Here is a 21,020-nt window from a genome sequence, read left to right as displayed (position 1 = left end):
CTGCTGGTGCCTCCCTGGAAGCCACTTCTGTTCCCTGGTACTCTTGGTGCAGTCGTGGGGTCAGCCAATGCGGTAAGGGTGGCACAGCAGGGCGGGCTGCTGCACGTGTTTTGCCGGGCCCAGCAGGAGCCTGGGGCCGAGGGAAAAGCCCTGGGCACTGACTGCTGGGAAGCAAGCAAGTCTTGCTCCTAGGCAGCCACGCACTAAGGTTTTGTGTTGGCTTAGGGCTCCATCCAAGCTGCCCCTGAGCACCTCCAGGGATGGGGCATGTGCAGCTCCTCTGGGCAGACAGTGCCAGGGCCTCGCCACCCTCTCATATTCACTCCTTGTCCACCTGCCTCGCAGGATTTATTGTATTCAGTTAAAAGCGGTAAAAGCAGAAAAAGCAACAACTGATTTCCTAGATTGGATGTAAATTGGCTCATCGTATTATAAACAGTTAAAGGGGTTCAAAGATAACTTTATGGAAAACCACAGTCTTCTCTGAACCTCTTCTATTAAAGTACAAAGTCATAGGAAGTACACAAAATATTTGTTTTGTAATAAGGGCACTGTAAAAGTAAAATGATGCAAATTAATATCTTCAAAACCAGTAATTGAAAAACTCTTTATGTAAAATCTGAACAGAAGTCACACTTATCTTGCTATAGTTGCCTCGGACGAATTCATTTCACAATAAAACATCAAACTGTTGTATAATTGCACCCTAAATACCTCACTAAGTGGTAATACAGATATATAAAAGCAGAGTGAAATAGCGAACAGATTTTTATGCAGTGATTTTTCTGTTCAAAAAGTTTGCAGAATAGTTTAGTACAACACAATTAGCATACTGTAATTACTGATTCGTTCAAGGTATGTCGACACTGTGAGGAATTTCTCTTCATCCGTGTTTGCTGGTAATTGTTTAACACTGCAGCATTGGACACAACACATTTTTTAGTTATACATACATGTATATATATATTAAAAAATTCCATCCCTCTGGTCCTTTTAACTTTGGTTAGAACGTTTACAATATTTGAGCAGTTGACTTAAAAATAACGTAATCCTTTGCAGACCCCCGCCCGCCCACCCCCATGGCATCTCAGTACCACTGTCGCTGCATAGATCTGCAAATATTTACATATAATTTCATAATATAGTATAAATAGCAATATGATACCTCTGGTTAAAGAAATCAAATTACTCCTGAAGAATGAGGTGCGTGTGTGTATATATATATTTATATAAGATTTTTTTAATGGCATACTAGTTTAGATTCTGTCCCATGTCGAGTAAGAAACAAAACATTTTTCAGTGAACTATTCTATAAACTAATCATTATCCTAACTTATCGGAAGGTACCCAGCTTTGAGCTGGTAATTACCTTGCATTTTGGAAGAGGAGGACAAGTGAGAGCTTATATTACAGGGGCTAATTCTGTCTCCAGAGAAACCGTGGAGTTAGTGCATGAAAATAGCTCCCAGCAAGAGGAAGCCTGAGGGGGGAAGGGGGGGGACGACAAAGAGAGGTTTCTTCCTTCCTTCTCTCTTTCTTAACCTCCGGGTTGATATTTACTTTTAATTAAGAAAAACTTGTGTTAAGGGTATTTACACATGAAAAGGTGTGGAAGTGCTGTTTGTTCGTAGGCGTGAGTAATTAGCCTGAATGCATGAAAAGCATTATCAAGGCAAAGCAGAGATCCGGTCCGATTTGAACGCCTTTAATATTTAGATCATCGTACCAGCCTTCCTAATTAAGCACCACCAGGTACTCTGCAGGCGCCTGGAGAGCCATCCTGGTTAATTGGTGGTCGTGTGAACTGCTCCTGCCTGCGTTTGCTGCGAGCTCGAGCAAGGTACGTGTAAGCAAGCCAAACTGTGAACATGGAGGTAGGAAAACCGCCTTAAAAATTAACTTGCCAGTCCCCGGTGCATCTAAATCCCCACCTGAACCTTTGTCACTTTTTTTCTGCCCTCTCCCCTTTTTACTCGAGTGGAAACGATGAGAGGAGGAAAGCCTTCCTCCGAGTGTGCCTCTGGATCGAGCAGAGCCAGCTGGGATGCTCGGCGTCGCGCAGCTGCGGGGGAACAAATGCAGTGTATGTTCCTCCGCAGGTCTCTGTGCAGACATCCTCCCTGCTTCCACCCGGGCTGGTTTTACTAGGGAAAGTGGAGTGTGGAGACTTGGGTACAAACAGTACACACAGTTGGAGAGTTACATAACATGGAACGTTTTACATAGTTTGAGGTGAGCATCTTCTTAGACTTTTAAACGTTAGGAGTGCAAGTTTAATGTGATCATTGCTTTTTTTTTTTAACACTGAAAATATTATGGATTTATTTCTAAAAAAAAACTTAAAAATACTGCACCACTCCATAAACAATGCTTCCATTGAGTAGCTTGGAAAATTAGGCTTTACGTCAACATTTGTAAAAATTAGAATCTGATGTAGGTCCCCTACAATTTTAAAATAGGTTACTTATCTGGTTTAATTTTAGGTATTATACTTCACATTCTTTATATGGCAGCTGCTGACACTTGCATTGTCCGTAGCCGTTAATGATGATGAAGGGTCCTTCGTGGGTGGGTTCGTACTCGTTGTACGGTCCTTGGTCTGACATATTTGCCATATGTAGCCGCGTTTGGGATCGGAGCTGCCTGTGGTTTTGAATCATTGAGCACTGCCTAATTCTTCTTAATGTGGGAGGGCAGCATTTCCTGGAGATGAACACTATAAAAATGATAAAAAAGAAAGAAAACAATAAAGCCATTGTCCCCGTAATTACCCTTTGAGTGAAGATGGCATTGTTTGGCTCGGGGAAGGGTTCCTCGGTGGTGACGACCATGCCTGCCGTGGTGGGGATTTCTTTGTCTCCCATATGGAAATGAGAGGAGCTGATTCCTTTCGTGTACTCGGTGGTGGGAGCGTCCGTCGGCGCCGCGGACGGGGCGGCGGTCGATGCGTTCCAGCAGAGCTGGAAGCCGTGCACGGCGTCCAGGATGTCCTCTCCCTGGGCGTGGTCGGGGCCGTGGCAGAGGATGGGGTGCTCCCAGCGGCCCCGGAAGGCACCCAGCCAGGCGGCCAGCGCGCAGATCCGGGCGCTGCATTCCCACAGATTGCCCGAGAGCCCCACGGTGCTGAGCGACGGCAGCGAGCGCAGGATCTTGGAGTCCAGCGTGCTGAGCTTGTTGTTATCCAGGAGGAGGGTTTTAAGGTTAGGCATAGTTTCAAAAACCGTTAGGTCGATGGCTTTGATCTCGTTTCCAGTCAAATCGAGCTTTTCTAAGGTGCCCCAAGTCCACTCCATCCCGCACGTCAAGTTGCTAATTTTGTTCCACTGCAAGAAGAGAGTGTGCAGGCTGCTCAGCCGGAGGAAATGAGCAAAATTAATCTTTGTCAGCTGGTTGTGCTCTAGGTGCAGCTCCCTCAGCTTGATTAATCCCGCAAAGCCGTTGCGAGCCAAACTTCGCAAGCGGTTTGTGCTCAGATCCAGGAACTCCAGGCTACGGCAGTCCCAGAACAGGCGGACGGGGATCGTCCGCAGGGAGTTGGAGCGCAGATGCAAGGTCTGCAGCTTGCGGAGGCCGTAGAGCAGCTCGGGGTGCAGAGAGGACAACTGATTAAAAGAGAGGTCCAAATTCTGCAGGTTAAGCAGCTGGCTAAAAGTGGTGTTTGGCAAATGAAAGATTTTGTTGGAACTTAAGACTAATTCCTTAAGTTTATACAGTCCTTGAAAAGAATCTTCTCTGACTGTTGCAATTTGATTATGATCTAAGTGAAGCCAAGTAAGTTGACTGAAGCTCGCAAATTGATCCCTTTCAAGTTCAGTAATAAAATTGTGCCTCAGTGACAAACCTAGAGAGCCCTTTTCAGTGGTGTTTGGCACTGAGTGAAACCCCTGAGAGTCACAGTAAAAGAGTAGCTTCTCACAGCGACATTTTGGTGGACAAGCCATGCCCAAGGCAGGCAGCATTTTTAAAACCATGCTCATTGCATATAGTGCTGCCAGCATACGAGCCCCTAATGGCCACTTGAAATGTAAGCCTGCAGAATATAATTTAGGAAAACAACAAGATAGGATATCCTTATCAGTATACTTTGAACATCACGGTGGAAGATTTCACTGCAGATAACATTTCCATGCATTTCCGAAAAGCTTATTCTAAATGCAAGAAACAACTCACTACTACACACAGAATACCGGGATATTACACTTAGGACGAGTCTTTATCGGCATTACGGAGGATTACAGCGTCACAATCAGAACACATTTCTCTCGCAAGGCTCACCCCAGCAAAGCGTGCTGTAGCACCTCGCCGCTGCCTTAGCACACAGCCATCATTCATTAGACAAGGGATAGAGAAAGGCACACACTTACCCATTCTTTTGAGTACATTGGAGGTTGCATTCAGTCGTAGTTTGAGACTCAACGCGGTGAGTCTGTGAAAGGCTCTAATGCAAGATAGCCTGTGAATAATTTACTGGTTTGGGGTCCTTTGATATTAGTGCAAAATTGAATCCACGGTGCTCTCTTAGAATATTCCTTTTGAAAGCGCCGGCGCGATCTCCTCCGCCAGGTCTGCAGTTTTTAAGTCGATGCTTAATAGAAGTTTTCTTCCTCGGCGGCTGCTCGGCTGCTTAATTGAAGCTCACGTTTTCTTTTTCCGCAGCTGTGGGTTCCTTTAGTCCTAACTTGTTGATGGCAGATGGGTGGCTTATTGCTGAGAGAAGCTCCTAGAGTAGCATGAGTGCATTTACTGAAAAGCTTTTCAGGGAAGCGGCACAAGAATGGGTTTGCTTATGCGCTGCGACCACGCAGGGCTGTATATAGGCTGACGTCACCTGGTGACGTTCCTTTTGTTTGGGTTTTCCAGAAGCTTTGCTGTTTTAAAGCATTGTGCTGCATACTGTGATCGTGTTCAAGACCACTGATCGAGGAGGAAAAAAATCAACTGTCGGAGCCCTTCGTGCTGGCGATGCGTGGAGCAGGAGAGCCGCGCACCGCCCCGCTCCCCCCCTGCTTTCCTGCTGGCTGCGTTCAGCTGGCACTGAGGGCAGCGCAGAGCTGCAGCTGGAGCCTCGCTGCTGCCGGCTGCCTGTCCAACCGGGCTGCACTGGAGGAGCTCGGGGACGGGAAGTGTTGGACTTGCATCGAGGGCGCTGATTAGCAGCACTTTGCAGGGAGGTGAGGGAGGTGGGGCAGCTCGGGGTCCCTGCAGGAGCAGGGATGGTAGAGGAGTGCTTTTTGGGATGGGACTGCTGTCGGGGCGTGCGGCGGAGTCCGCGTGGTGAGAAATGTGTTTGAAGTGCTGGGAAACTTCTGGAAAAAAGCAAAGCTTAGGTTAGACCACAGAAAAAAAATATTAATTGGAATCGAGCATGACAGCATGCAGTTATGAAATGAGGAAATCCATCTTTTTTTTTTTTTCTCCCCGCAAACCCTGGCTTTTGTGTCCCTTATTGCTGCATACCGAGGTGTAGGGGAGCACGTTGCATTTACAGCTGGGGTTCCCTGCAGCCCCGCACACAGCCCATGAGCAGGGGCCAGGAGCCACAGTGGCAGCGGGACCTACAGCCAGCATGCACGCTGCTGAGCTGCACCGTGGTGCCAGCAGCCCTGCAGGGCCAAGCCTGGGTCAGGGCTGTGGGCTGGGACATTGCGGCTCCCGCTGCCTGGAGCAGGCTCTCCTCTGGAACTTTGTTGTCACCTTGAGACACGCAGCAGCAGTGCAGCACAAGCTCTTGCCCTGTGGCAGCAAGGTGTCAGTGATGACCTCAGGACAGGGCTGAGCTGAGAATAGCAAACTCCCTATGCTGACGGGGAGGGAGATGGATTGTGCCAGAGGAGGTCTGAGAAGACAATGGTCATTTAGCTTCGTTATTAAACTTTGGTTCCTTATTTGAGCTCAGCCTTCCTGAATTCTGCCTGCTTTCCTTTCTCTGCCTACAGTGCAGCTGTGCCATTGACTGCAGGGCTCGACCTGTGGCTGTCCCCCCAGGGGAGGCGTTAAGTGAAATAGAGGGGTGGAGAGCACAAAACACAGAGAAAAGCAAAAACCCACAAAACAGAAAAATCAGGAACATAACTATTTTTAATGATAAACCAGACAGTGCTGGGTGAATGTGTTAAATTGTTCTGTCACAGTAAATATTCCAGCATTTGCTCTAGACTGAAAGGAACACGTGTAAAGAAATGACACGGATCTATTCCAAGAGTTTCTCCATAGTTAATATTCACCGTGCAAGAAGTACGCAGCCGAAATCCAGCCTGAGCCGCCCGTTGTCTTGGGGGAGTACAGCAGCAACGTGCCTGTAGCTGTGCTTCTCAGCACTCATCTGGTGCACTGTCCTGACCCCAGGGCTGATCTGAATGTTAATAGCACATAAATGTGATAACACAATCTTTAAAGGAATGTTCCAAAGGTGTCATTTAAGAAAATGAAAAAAGCTCCGAGATGAACGATTCCTACCCTGCCGTGCCACTCTTTCCATTATTACCGAGTGGCCAAATTTGGGTACCTTTTGGAAGGGTTCTGCTTTTTTGCATCTGTGCCTGTTGGTAGGTTCCTCCCACATGAAGGTTGCGTAATCTGGCACAGAGTTGGGAGTTGCTGCTCGCACATGGTAAGCTGCTGCCTTGCTGAAGCTCTCGGTTCTCTGGCCCGTAACCAAACAAGGGCCATTTAGCACCTTGCCAGCAAGTTTCCTGTTTGGGAAACAGTTAATGTGAGCTTTATGGGTGCTTTGCGCAGCGAAACCTGTTTTTGTGCATGCTTGTTGTGAAGTACCAGCTATTACCAAAAAGCATACCTCCAATTCCACTTAAACCTGATACTGCTAATATTCTCCTTGTGCCTTGGGAACTGTCCAGGGTGCCGGGGTGCAATAGGCTGAGAACAGATCCCAGCTGCCTGCAGAATTCACACCATTGCATTTCTTCTGAGACTGCGAACTTGCTTGCATGCTGAGGGAAGCCACGGACTAGTGCCATCTGGAGCCTCCTGCCAGAACAGGTGCTTCGAGGTGGCATCCACACCTATAACACTGGGGGGAAAAGAGGAAACATGGCTTTCTTGAGAATAAGCGCTCTTGGACCAAAGAACCCTCTCCCTTACCTGGCTCCTCATGCAGCAGCAGAACTGGTCTTCCTGCTACACGCACACACTCGAAGCAGAGCTGTACCCCGAGGCCAGCGTTGTCATTTAGTTAGGCTGACATCTGGTGGAAGCCTTCCTGGTGCATTAAGTCCCACAAACAGGCTGATGGCACTTGATGCCGATGCGGGCTGGGCAACCTCTTGTGCTTCTGGTGCGGAGAACGGGAGCGTGGGTGCTGCAGGCACTTGGGATTTGCACCTGTGCACACTGCTCCTGTCTGCCTGGAGATGGGCATGGTGGTTGCTCCTGAACTTCAGCATGCTGGGAGTCGTGAGAGAATCAGCTGCTGCTTTTTTGCCTTCTTGCCGTGCAAATAAGGCAGAGGAGGCTGGCACAGATGTGGCTAGAGTGTCACATGGGTTAGGTTGCTGCTGTACCAACGGAGATGGTGTGCAACCCTTATATTTCTGTGCTTAGCTATAGAAGACTCCTTACACTTGTGTCAGGATGTTACTGTCTCCTCAAACATCAGATATCAGATAGGTAAACACTGCTGAAATTTGTGCATCGTGCTCCATCACCTACCTTTCATGGTCTGGAATCGGCACTGTTATACCTGAAATTTGTTTGCAGCTCTGCTCTCTTAGTAATAAAGGAGTATGGGCGGCCGTCTTTTGTAGACATACAATTAGGCAAGGTGTCAGAGTGAGAATTAAGCATGTGACAAACTTGAATCCAAGCACTACATCTTCATGCCTCGCCATGAAGCACCGCTCAGCAGCATGTGCTGATGTATGGCTTCCCCCAGCCGCCCCGAGGATGGAATGCCAAGCACCCATTTGTCACTTACTCAATCACCAGCATTAAGCACAGTGCTGCCCCTCTGTTTGGTTAGAAGACAATTCAAAGATTTCCTGATGCAGGAATCCCTCCGCAAATGACCTTTTTTTGGTAGAGGGACTGCTGCAGGTTGGAGGATGCTATTCCTCAATAGCTCTCTCATCTTAGGTGAAGCGCTGAGATTAATAAGGGAAGTTTTTGTTATGTAGCTATAAAAACATGGCTGCATAACTACATTGTAATATGTGCTCTGCTGATTCTGGTTGCTTCCAGATAGCATTTGTTTACTGCCAGCACCGTGCTGTACGTTTTCACATTTATGAGTTAGTTGCGGTTGGATTTTAACATCAGTAGCTGCAGGAAGAGCTTGGTTTGGTTTTGTTTCTGAGTCAGATGGCAGGCCTACAAAGGGAATGCTTTGTGGACCGAGACAGTGATTCCACTTTGCCTCTCTGTATACAAATCCCCTTTCTCTGCTTTAAGCCATTGGAAAAAAAATAGTGAGAATAGCTGTGAGATCTGGAAGAGCAAGGATGCGACAGTGACTGCTTGTGCTGCCTTCCAAGCAGAGCAGCACTGATGGTGGAAGAACAAAAATTCCAAGGGGTGGGGGAAATGTGTAGTTTCTAACATTGGTTCTGGCCTTTTTAATGAAGATTTTAAATATATTTGCTCTCCGGCTGAATGTATTATCCATGATACTGGGCAGAGCACTACTGTCGTAATGCAAAATAAGTGATACAGTCAGTGTGACCCTGTAAAATCCGATGAATCTATCAGCTGCTTCCTCTACCACAGGCTGCAGAGCCTGTGTTTCCCTTGGACATAGCTGCTTTCCATGCTGAATACCTAAAAATGCCACTAGTACTCTGAATGTTCAGGATTTGCTATTGTCAGTCCTTCTAATCCTGTGCACAGAAGCTGATCGGTGAGATATGTTCTTCTGTTGTGTCATTAGTTGGCTTTTCCATTGAAGTTTGGACTAGAAACAAGGCCCGTTTTTTTAATAGGAAGAGTAATTGGTTACTGGAGCAAATTACCCAGAGGTGGTAAGCTGTCACTGGGAGCCTTTAAATTGTGATTTATTACTTTAGAGACCAGCTCGAATAGGAGTTGTTAAGCTGTAGGGTGGAGCCAGTGGGTAAAATTCATGGGATTTGGGCAAAGGGATTGATGTGGTCCTTGATGGTGTTTAACACTTGGAGATAATACTGAGATTGGAGCAGCTTACATCACATAAGCTAGCTCTGCTTGGACTTTGCAGAGTGCAGCTGGCCCCACAGTTGTGCGTTATGTTAAGTTTTATGCAAAAAAAAATCAAGCGACTTCGAAGTGGCAAAACTTGACGTCTTCATCTTTGAGCTGGGACCTGGGTTAGAACTGGCTGTTGGAATGGCAAGAGGTTCCCTTTCTGCAGCTGCAGAAGTGCAGGTGTGCATCCTCCCATTGCCCTGCCCCAGCCCCAGCCCTAGCGAAGGTGCTGGGTTAGCAGCTGAGGCATCAAGGTGGTAAATCACTGCAACTCAGTTAGCGGGGTGTTTATGTTGCAGCCTTCGAAAGGAAATGCTCTTAATACTTTCTGACAAGCTTTTGTACTAAAATTTCAGAATGCCAGCAAGATGGAAATAAACTGGAGCTGCTTTGCTCATATCTAATGGGTTTAGATTATACAGCTATTTCTGTGTTAACACGTAGTGTGACTTAATAGGAACAGATCAGCAGTATGAAATCGGAGCTCCTTAGCCTCTAATGTACATGTTGAATGCTTTTCAGAGCATTTTATGTAGGGCTGCCTGTGGTCGGATCTCATGAACTGAGCAGCCATTTGTGGAAACCGTCCCTGGGTTCCCTTGCATCCAAAAGGGACCTGTGCCCTGCGCACTGAGGCTGCTCTGTGCTGTGAAGCCGGGCATGGCAAAGTGCAGGTGATTGGTGGATTCACATCAAAGCCGTGTTCCTGGTAGGTGCGTAATGTAGGGGCACCTGGGGAGCAGGAGAAGGGCACTTCTTGGAACAGCAGAATCTTGGGCTTCCTATGAGCATGTACCTTGTCTCCAGAGATACTGGAAAATGCTGAGGTGGATGGGGGAATGCTCTGGGTTCATTGAAGCGGTCCCGCTGCAGTGGGTTCAATGGTACAGAACCACGAGCAACTGCAGGTTGATGTCTCAGCAGGCACTGGGAGCTGCCAGGAGCCCGCTGCCTGCATCGGGCCGCGTTGGGTGCAGCGGGCAAAGCCCAGCCCTGGGTGCTGGAGGGGCTGCAGGGCACAGCGAGGGCTCCCAGCCCGGCCGCCTGCCAGCTTTGTGCCTGAGCAGCCAGGGAGCGGCTCAATGAAGGCAGCGCTCGTTCTCGCCTTATTTAGAGATTTCTGCTTTCGTTTTGGAGCGTGAAGACCGACCCAGCATCAAGTCTGCTGGAGCTGTGGTGTGCCTGGAACACGCTTCTGGGCTAATTTCAGCCGGTTTCGGTTACCATTTGCAGTGAGAACCAGTGACTGGATTAGGGGAGTGACGAATCTTCAAAAATTCGTTAGATTATAATTACTTGACCACATCCGAATCTTCCCCCTGGTTTTATTCAGTTTTTGTTCCTGCTGTAGAGTGGACTTTGTGTTTCCAATTCAAGGCTGCCTGTGCGAGTGTTTCAGAGCAGCCTGGCATCTGCAGAACGATAATTGGCATAGCCTCGCTTTAGTGCTGTAAAATGGGTTTTGCTGTTTTTCGGTGTTTTTTTTTTCTCCACAGGATAATTATATTGATCGTGGCTTAGAAGTTCAGAAATTGGTTTGTGGTTACATAAAGCTTACTGCATATAACTCTCAGAGAAGCTCTGTTGTACAGAATAACCCTCCCTGTGAGACTGTAAGACCACCGCTGTCTTATCTGGCACTCCCGATTCCATACAAATTCAGATGTTTTCAGCCCACTGTCTGCTTAGGAAGGGGGAAGCTGCCTCTGCGTCTTGGCCCCTTTCCCTCTTTTTAACAATGGTGCTAATGTGAAACTTGCTGGATCGAACTCAGCGAAATCCAGGTCCCAGCAGGCGAGCCTGGATGCTAATTTGATGTTGGGATTTCATCCCTGACAAATGTTTTATAAGGATTTTACCTTTAATATAATTGATTTTTGGCTTACGATTGACTGCTGAAGAACAACCTTCCGTGGTGGGCAGGCGTGGAGCCGCGCGGGGAGCACTGCCGTACCGCACCACCGGTGCCTCTGTCTGCCACAGGAGATGCTGGGGTGCAGTCCATTGCCCTCGGTCCTAAAATGTCGAGGGTTGAGGCAGGGAGAGCTGCCTGGGACTTGAGATTCAAGGCAAGCCGTGTGGTTGTCGACAGAGCTGTCAGAGAAGAGAAATCTGAACTTAGCCGTTTAAATACGGTCTCTGGCTGATGAGGAGCAAAAAGCAGCCTAGATGTGGGAAAGCATCCATTTCTCCAGAAAGGAAGCTGGAGAGTGTTAAAAGATGCAACCTTACGTTGTCAAATGCTCCTGAACTGCTCGAGCCTGCCAGGAAGAATAATGCTTGGTCAAGGAGGTGGAGACTGCTTCTAACTTGAATAATCACTTAAAAAAATAATAAAGGAGCTGACAGAGTTCTCGAAATAAATCATACTGGTTTTACTTGGAGACCCTGAATGCCTGTTCACCTCTTTGTCTCTTGTTTTTCAGGCTGGACGCAAGGAAAGAAGTGATGCCCTGAATTCTGCAATTGATAAAATGATCAAAAAGACCAGAGACCTGCGCAGACAGGTAACTGCTATGTGAGGTTAATACCTGCTGAGACAAACGAGCACACTTCTGCTTGTCTTCTCTCTTGGAAGTATTTCATGTGTTGATTTGGTTCCAACTGGTAGAGGGCTTGCCTGCTTGTGAATTAGAGTGAATGAAACCAATGCCCTGTTCATAAATAAATGTAAGGTGGAAACATAACCCCATGAACTGTGTGGTAAAGGTGCTGGATTCTCAGCCATCCTGACGGCAACAGGGATTTTAAAAAACCCTAACCTTTTATGGGTTTTAAAAATAATCAGTTGTGCTTTAAAGTTCTGTTGGTTTTAATCTCAGAGTATATTTTCTGTGAGAACTGTAATGCAGCACCAATCTTTTATCTGTTCGATTTTTTATTTTTAACAGCAGTGTATTCCTCTTTTCAAGTAAATGTAAATGTGGATCAAGTTTATTTTCAAGTGTTCTTATTCTAGTAGAAAAATTAAAAGAAGTTAAATCGGCATGTTATTTTATCAGCTGAGGGAAAGTGGCAAATTTACTCAGACAAAACCAATATGAGTTGCTGAATCAATATTTGTGGCCAAACTGGTGACTTGCACTTACATAACTAATCCAGTTTTTAAGGAGATTTAATTTAAATTGAAGCAAAAAGTGTATAGACAAGACTTAGCGCAGAGAAAGCCTTGGTCACACAAAGGAAAAAGGATCAACGACAAAAGTACTTAAGCTTTACATATTAATACAGTGAAAGGAAAATAGCAGAGGAACACTAGTGCAAAATAACTCTTTTATTCTTTTATTTTTATATTAGCTCCGCAAAGCTGTTATGGACCACGTATCAGACTCTTTTCTGGAAACAAATGTTCCACTTTTAGTATTGATTGAAGCTGCCAAGAATGGGAACGAAAAAGAAGTTAAGGAATATGCCCAGGTTTTCCGTGAGCATGCCAATAAATTGATTGAGGTAAGATGGTGCAAATTAAAATTAAATTAGCGCTCCTTAAATTAAGTCAAGCCTAAGCAAAACACTTTTCAATTCTGTTGAAACAAATAGCAATTTTTAAAATAAATTTGCTTTTTAATGTTCTTTTAATGAATTTAAATACAATGTAATATTTAAATAATTCAGAACGTAAGCTTGTCAAAAAGCAGCTGCTGTCACATAGCCCATGTAGTTCTATTATGCTGTTACTTTCACTTGCTTTGTTAACTGGAGATGGTCGAAGAAACGCTGTAAGGAAGTCAGCTGCATGACTTTCCTTCTGCCATCCTTGACCTGCCACTTGAATCCTAGTGATTTGTTCCTTTCTGACAAATACTGGTGCCTGTGAGCAGGCCCTTTAAGTGAATGAAGGCTTCTAGAGTGAGGACCTGCTTGCTTGTGTGTAAAGAGCAAAGAGCAGACATACAAAAAACTTCAGCCACGACAAAACCAATCCCCACCACCTTTTCCTAATAAAAAGCCCTGCGGCTGTTGAACACGCATTACCGCAAGCATTAGAACTAATCTGTGAGAACATTAACTTGCATGAGACTGACCCATCTTAACTAAAATGCTTTAAAGTCCATTAGTCTACCATGCCCGATGACAGTTCTGCAACAGGTACATGCGTTTACAGTACGAAAAGTGAGTTCATGCCGTGCCCCTTAGGCTCATAAGGAATAGTTTCACACAACTTGACAGATCTGAATTACTCAAGAACTTAAGACTTAACCATTATCAGTAAACATATTTTCTGACTCTTGATCCATTTTTTTTTTGCTTCTTTTTGAAGCTTTATGGGCTCTGAGCAGAGTACATGGGGACTGTTCCATAGTGCATCAGGCTGGTCCAGTTGTTCAGAGCTGCTCTTGAAGTCATGGTTATCTTTAATTCCTTTGAAGTTACCCGTTCTTCACTCTTGGCCTGCCGTGGCTCTGTGTAAATGCCATCCTCATGTAACTTCAAAGCTATTTAGTGGTTTGTCAAAGCAGCAGATGGAGGAAAATGCAGTGCTTAGGCTGCAGGTTTTGGCCATCCCATGTCAATTGGTGGCAGTGCTTTTAAGTGAGCTTTAAAACCTCCCTTCTTACACTGCAAATCTAATTTGCAGTGTTAGAAAATTATTTTAAGGGCTCGTTTGCAGGAGCAGGTGGCAGACTTAGCAGTAGAAGCTCCTCTGTCCTAGCTGCATCTCTCCAAGGGATACACAGTGTCCACATGAGGAGTTTATTGGCACCATTGGAGAAGATACCCTGCCACATCCCGCCCCTTGCTAGGTGAGCCCTCACCCCCTTCTCCCTCACGTTACATGTGGCTTCTGAAAAGCGGTGGCAGCTGTAGGCGCTGGCATGGAAGAATGGCTTTTACTGACCTGACCTCGTGTGCAAAATGCCAAGCTGCAAATGAATTGTACAGAGCCTCTGTTGAACCAACCGGTCTGCCTTTCAAGAAGGGCTATTCCCATGGAAGTGTGCATTAAACAATATTTCTGGCTGGCATCAAAACGTTCAGCTAAAATTATATGCTGCTGAAACAACTTTTTGAAAGCTTGTTTATTGCTTTTGCTGTCTAAAATGTAACTGTAGCTATAGAGTAGCATGATCTAGATGACTTACAAGCCTCTTCCATGAATGTAGATGGATTACTACATCTGCCTAGCTTAGAAGGGGAAGAGTACTGCTGGAGAGCGCCTGTCTCCAGGGGACGCAGAGCTGCTGCAGAGTCATCTGTGATGTCAAATTCACTGTAAAGGAAGGCAGGCTGGGGAGGGCGGTGCTTATGGTGCCTCTGCCAGAATGGAGAGGGATGTTTGCAAGCTCCTATGTGATTCTGCTGGTGGGCAGAAAACTCCACGGCAGATACCCAGAGAAACAATAAAGATTGTGTAAGAACAGAAGATGTTCCACTTGGTGAGATCAGAAGTGATTGCTTCCACCTGCTTTCAGTGGGAGATAACTGTGCTGGGGAGTTTATCATAACTACCCTCAGAAATGTTGCTGAATGCCTCGAGACATCAAATGTGACAAAACAGCTGCAGTGCAGAGCAGTGGTGTTGTGTATCACGCTGTGATTGACAGGCTCCTGTGCCTTGGATGTAGAACAGAACATGCCCTTCCCTTTAATACTAAGCAAAGAGGAGAAATGCGTGTCAGAGACCTGTTCTGCAGGAGAGAACTTGGAGGATTCCCGTCTGAACTAATAAGTTTTGCAGCTTGGGTATAGTACTCAGTGCAGATCTCTGTTTTGTGACCTGGAGGAGCTGGTGCTGCCTTATTGTGAGCTAGCCACAGAAGAGGACTGTGATTTTGTGTTGATGGACCCTCCATGTGGCTACAGAGCTATCCAAGCATGTGAGTTGCGTATTTTTATTCTAACAATGTTCCCTTCTTGGCAGTGGACCACTGCCTAACTTGTGGTTCCTAAAGTCCAGGCAGCCAAATTCAAGCAAAATACGTATAACCACAGAAATCTAATTTGCCTGCTGGGCCTGTATTGTCTAGATAAACCATACCATAAAGTTGTCCCAGAGGGCTTCCATTTGATTTGTGCTTTCATGGTAAAGTACTAGTCCTTTATCCTGCCTGCTGGAAACCAAGAAAGGATAAAATAGTAAAATCAGATTTGTTTCGCTTTAATAATGTATTTCAAAGGTAGCTTTCAAAACCACTCTGCACTAACAGTCCATTAACTAGCCAGTACTCATCCCAAGTTGAATTCAGGGATAGAGGAGCCAATATAAGCACAGCAGAGAAGAAAAACAGAAGGGACAGCACTTCAGGATTCAGTGCAAGAGAGAGTTAAATTTACTCATGGACTATGGAAGTCTTCCTAATTTACTGACTGTAAAGCATGTGCTTGTGTTCTGGTGGGTTTTATGTTGATGGATAAAGAAACCTTGGCTCTCAAACCTGTGACTCTGCTCTTGAGGAACGATGTGGCATCCTTAGAATTAATGTTTCTTCTTAGAGATCAGGCTGTCCTGAAACTCGAGGCTTGCTTTTCAGCGTTGTCACTTAGCACCATGCTGACTTGGCTCACCTAGGCTTTGAAGTGTGCTTATGTACGAGCTGCCTGCGTGCTGCTTGCTGGAGTCGCTGTAATGGCACTTGGCTATTCTCTGAAAAGAGAGAGAGCCATAAATGTCAGAGAAGAAACATTTTGCTACGCTATGGAATGCTCTAGAAAAATAAAAAATTAGGTTGTTGATTTGTCACTGTACTGTGTAATTTCAATTCAGAAGTTTTCTGAGACCTTAAGGAATTAGGTATTGAGAAGACAGATGAGGACAGAGTGCAGGTAAAAGCTCGCACTAGCTGTTTGCTTGCTAAAGGACATTTTTGAAAAGGAGAGTTTGTCGTTACTTAAAAACAGAGAATAACCTTGTACAGGAGCGAGTCTGCTACCCCTGTGTCAGATGTTTCTCCTGACTCAGATTTTATTTTCAAATCTTCCTCTGAGAAACTTTGATAAGAGCAGGGAGGTGAAAGCTCTCAATGATATTTCATAAGCATCAATTTTTTCCCAATTACTTCAATTTATCTGAAAAGACTACGCTGTGCCTTTTTTAATGCGTTGGGTTTTATCTTGCATACAGAGATGACTTTCTCATCTTCAGTGAAAACCCATGAACAGATGCAGACTGCAAATTTATTTGCTTGGAAAGAATCACATTTGGGCACTTAACTCCGTAAGCTATCCGTAGCCTCTCACACTGACATTTTCCCCTTCTGTCGCCCTAGCTGTCTAGCCCTGTGTTCTGAAATAATTCTTCAGACCTCAGTCTAAAAATACCGCTGTCCAAAAGCACGCTTGTAACATTTTTATTACAGTTTACCCTGATTTGCTCATACTTGCAGCCTATATATTCTTAAGGGAGCCTAACAGCTGCAAGGTCTGGAGGTTTTTTTTTTTTTTTCTTCCTGTGAAAGGATTTTTAAAAATGTGAAATGGGTAACACATAGCTTGGGCTGAAGTAGTGGCTAGCATTTGGGCACCTCAGTGACTTGACATGGCAGAGGTAAACTTCATGTAACTGGAAGCTCTGGAGATGGGAGCGGGCTGGCTTTGCTCAATCTTTAAATACTCTTTCATCACGTTTGCCATCAGAGGTGTGTATTGGTACTGCCAGACAGATGGATGTTGGGTGCAGAGCGCTCCGACAAGCCCAGCCCTTGACACCCAAATCAGATGCTGACTTGAAATGCTCTTCTGAATCTTTGGGTATATTCATCTCTCAAAACTTGGCATTTGCAAGGCTAGAGTCATTATCAGTCATTACCATGGTATCTGAGCACCTGTTTTTCCTGTTCAGTGAGCTAACTTACGGGGAGGAAGAAAATCTGCAAACTGAAGTTTGTCATCTTCCTGCTTTTATTTTGAAGATAAGTGTGTGTTACAAGGGAAATGTCCTTGTGCTATGGTCTGGAGAGAAGAGGCAGACTTAGTCCAACTCAAGAGTAATTTCCCTTTTTAAGATGCATAGCAAAATATCTCTTCCAAAGAACAAGCACGTTCTCTGTAATTTGTCTGTGGATAACCTTGGCAGCAATTTAAAACAAATGTCTTCAGCAAAAGACCAGTGTAACTCTAATATGCCCTCTAAAATCTGACACTGTTCAAGAACCGATGAACTTTCCTTGCAAGTTCATTTGATTAGTCAACTAATTCATAAATAAATTAAGTTCTACTCATAAAACATGCTTTCCTTGTACGCATTCCTAATCAGTAATGTAGGAAAGCCTCAGCAAAAAAAAAAAAAAAAAAGTTCTTTCATTTTCCAGCAAAACTGCATGCGCAAATTTAATCCAGCATACGTGAATAAAATCAGGTGACCTTTTAATAGGGTGACTTTTGTTCTTGTAAGGCCAGTGTTTAATGCCACGCCAAGGTATGTATGGCAGGGTGTGAAGAATGGTGGCAGAGATCAAAAATCTGGCAGGAAGAAACAATCTGGTAGGAAGAACAATAAGACTTCAGCATAATCTACCTAGATTTCACTACGTAGAAAGAGCAAGGTAACTGAGCAGTAAAAATAGCGGAGGGATGAAGTGACTGAGGATGAGTTTGAATACTCGCATACTGGGACAGGGATTGGAGTTTTTGGACATTCTCCTATTGAAAAGCACCCAGGTTAGCTGTTGCTCCCTGCTGAGGAGGCATTTCTGCTGTGCCTTTTGCACAGGGACAGCCATTATTGCTGTTTGTGGGATTGTTGAGATGTGGGGCTTCAGCTTCAAACAGTTGGGCCAATGGAGGTGCCAAGGGTGTACAAGTTAGAGGTGAGTGAGGTTAGAGTTTGGAAAATTGTGTTTAATGCCCTTCTTTTACCATGCAAGAAACAACCCCATATATCTTCTGTTCCCTTCTCTGTTGGAAACAGCAGGGGAAATGTGTGAAATGTCAGGAAATGTAAGCACAGTTGAATATACGTGCTGTTGATGTAATGGGGTAAAGAGCAATGGAGTCCTGGGCTGCTTTCTTTTCTTGCTTTTTACAGCATTTTTAGGTAGCTTTTTGGGTACAGCACTTACAGATGTGACATAAATGTTTAAATTCCTAATATACTAAGAGCCTTGATGCAACACTGGATTTTCATCATCTCACTCATTAGCAGTATTGGACTGTTATTCACATAGAGCCATTGAGGATTGCCTGAAGTCTGTGTAGAGCTCATTCCTCTTACGGTTTTGTCACCTTCTTCAGGAGCATGATGTGCTTATAATTCCCATGAAACTTGACACGAGCAGTTGGCTGAATCACCACAAACTGGTTTAAACAGCCACTGATAGGTATCAGGTTGGAAACCTTAGGTATGATCATAACATAACATGCTGAGCAATAAGGAAATGTGATAGCAAAGAACTCTTAAGTTCCAGTTCAGTAGAGACTTTTTTGGATATTCAGACCCTGTCTGAATAGCTCTATTAGAAACGCTTTTATTTTAAAGAAGAACATTTGTGTTGCTAAGAGCCATCTAAGGTGAGGATTTGCTTTAGAAGTTGTTACTTAAGGTCAGCTCTACACTGCATTCCCGTGGTGTGATTTCTGCCATGGTCGCTCAGACCAGCTTGTGTAACTAACGTGTTCTGTGCCTATCACAACGTTTTATCACTTTAGCTTGTTTGTCTGAGGAGGGAATGGTTCCCGTGCCAATAGTTACATCTGCTGCTCCAGCTGCATCTCCGAGGGGCACGGTGCCCATGTCGGACACTGCTGCTCCTTCACCAGCTCTGCTCTCTAGGTCAGGTCAGTAGAAAGGAAAATCTACCAGGCTGGGAATAAAGGTACTCCTGTGCTGTTAGCAAATTCCTACTGGGTGTCTTATGCTACACACCCCTCTCCCCTCTTTGTTTGCAAAGCCTTCCCGTTGGTGAGAGAGAAGCACTCTCCCTTCTGCACTTGCTGCTCAGCAAATGGAGCCAGTTCAGTTTGTTGTGATGCAAATCCCACAGCGTGAAAAATTGTCTTTCTCTCTGCACCTTTGACAACGCAAAGTGGGCTGCTGGAGAAAGATGCTTTCTTGGGGTATGGAAGGAGCTTGCCAGTGTTGAACAGAGCTGTTGTGCGGTAGCAGCAGACAGCTGGAAGAGGCAGTGGTGGGCAGCTCATCTGGGTTGAGAGCCAGGTGCGACGCTCTGTTCCTCAACTAGATCTCTGTATGCTCAGACACAGTTACAGGGAGATAGTTTTGAGGTTTTGTCCCAAAAGAAAAGTTGCCCTTGAAAATATGGAGCTGCTGCTTCACAGTTACGTGGAGCAGAAAGTTCACAACATGCAGTCTGTGGTTCCCCTTCCTCTTCCTGCTGGTTGCCAGCCTGTTGAAATTAAAAAAGTTTTAAAAAATAATTTTAAAAAAAAATCTATTTCTCATCATCTAAAAGCTTCTGAATAAGAAAATGAAAACATTTTGCTTCAGTTTTTTTCCATGTAGGTTAAATTTCCCACCGTGTGTTTAACACAAAACTTGAAATTGCTGTTATCTTCTGCTGGAAGGTAACCGTGTGCTTACAGAGCACCAGAAATAGCAGTTATCTCCATTTCAGTCCATCATTCCCCACAGTGCATTACGTCAGGGGTTTCCATATGTATGTGGTTTGTTTTATTTAAAGACTTTTACTATTTTAAGTTAATACACTGGGATTGTGTTGCCCAACAAGCTCTTGCAAGGTGCCTGCTATGGACCTGCAGGCACTTGCGACTACTTAAGTCACATAAAATCAAGAGCAGCTGACAGCATGACTCCTGCTGTCCTGCTCCAGAGTCCCTGTGGGCCTGCACCGACGTCCTCCCTCCGTCCCTCCCCGCTCTGAGGTGGTGAAAGCACTCTGCACAGTTCCTAATTGGCTGTGCCTCTGCAGAACTAGGGCGCTGAGAGCACGATAGAGAGAAGGCAGACCTCTGCCTCGTAGGACTGGACATTAAAATGCTTGCGTTCATCCTGAGTGGTGTGGTGCGTGGGTGAATTAATACATGTAAGGGACTTTCTGAATCATAAAACCCTTTTTGTTTCCAAAGAGAAGTGGAAAGTACGTAATTGACACCTCTCTTCTGAAAGTCCTCAGTCGCCACTTACTTCTGGCAGATGGGTTGTTTCTGCAGATGAATGGATTCCTTGGGCTTTGGCCATTGCCAAGTGAATCTGGACCATTTTCTTAATATGGGCGAGGAGGAAATTACATCTGCTGTAGCTGAATGTTGTGAGAATCTGTCCTCAGGAGGGAAATATTCAGTGACTACTACTTGTCCTTTTTTTTTCTTGTTCATTTTAAATGGGCAATTTTAGCTGCTAAAGGCAGGAGTCTGCATTCCCAGAGAAATTGTAATATAAAAAACCAAAAAAAAAGGCAACAAAAAGCTGAAATTTTGGAGTTTAATCAGAAATTAAAATACTAAGAACACTTCTGAGGAGCTTTGTTTACGTGCTACTGAAACTCCTGAATTACCTGTGTATGAGTATGGGGTTTGTGTTATTCTTGCACAGGGGTTTGTGAGCATCAGTTGAGAGAATTCTGGTTATTGTCAAACTGCAGTGTTAAGTTTTTCAGTAGGAGCACTGAAAACTCTTACCTCTGGAATGCTATTTTTGCAACCGCAGCTTCAAAGCTAGAGTAATCAGACTCTTAAACTCAATTAGTGCTTGTTTGTTCCGTGCATAGGGATCGACAATCCTTATTTGTAACAACGCCATGTGGCAGAGGCAGGCTCTGACAATTTGAAATAAATTATGTAACAATAAACTCATTACTGAGCCTTCTTTGGATCGCACCGTTGCTGCGTGGTTGCATCCAGCACCCACTTAAGTGTGCTTTGAACGTTTGGCTTTCTGGAGAAGCTGTCCTGAAAATGCGGCCTGGAGGTAAGGAGGAAAAGCTTGATGC

At 45.1% G+C, this 21,020-nt stretch overlaps 2 protein-coding genes across 2 annotated transcripts in view; one reads left to right on the top strand and one right to left on the bottom strand.

The window, feature by feature from the left end:
- CTNNA1 (catenin alpha 1) overlaps positions 1-21,020 on the top strand; it is a 93,405-nt gene that overhangs the window by 38,458 nt on the left and 33,927 nt on the right. Inside the window, exons 7-8 of the mRNA XM_021410931.1 lie at positions 11,601-11,681; positions 12,472-12,624. Coding sequence (XP_021266606.1) covers positions 11,601-11,681; positions 12,472-12,624 — 234 coding nt within the window. The remainder of the gene's footprint in view (positions 1-11,600; positions 11,682-12,471; positions 12,625-21,020) is intronic.
- On the bottom strand, positions 1,124-5,673 carry LRRTM2 (leucine rich repeat transmembrane neuronal 2). Its single transcript, XM_021410932.1, has one exon. It carries the CDS (start codon positions 3,996-3,998, stop codon positions 2,487-2,489), a length of 1,512 nt encoding a protein of 503 aa, XP_021266607.1. The 5' UTR covers positions 3,999-5,673; the 3' UTR covers positions 1,124-2,486.

This window comes from Numida meleagris, chromosome 12 (genome assembly GCF_002078875.1).
Source record: "Numida meleagris isolate 19003 breed g44 Domestic line chromosome 12, NumMel1.0, whole genome shotgun sequence".
NCBI lineage: Eukaryota > Metazoa > Chordata > Aves > Galliformes > Numididae > Numida > Numida meleagris.
Note: the sequence above shows the minus strand (reverse complement) of the source record. Positions and strands in the feature narration are given on the sequence as shown.

Excerpts from the sequence above, each read along its gene's own strand:
- LRRTM2 (XM_021410932.1), bottom strand. The coding sequence starts at position 3,998 with ATGCTGGCAGCACTATATGCAATGAGCATGGTTTTAAAAATGCTGCCT.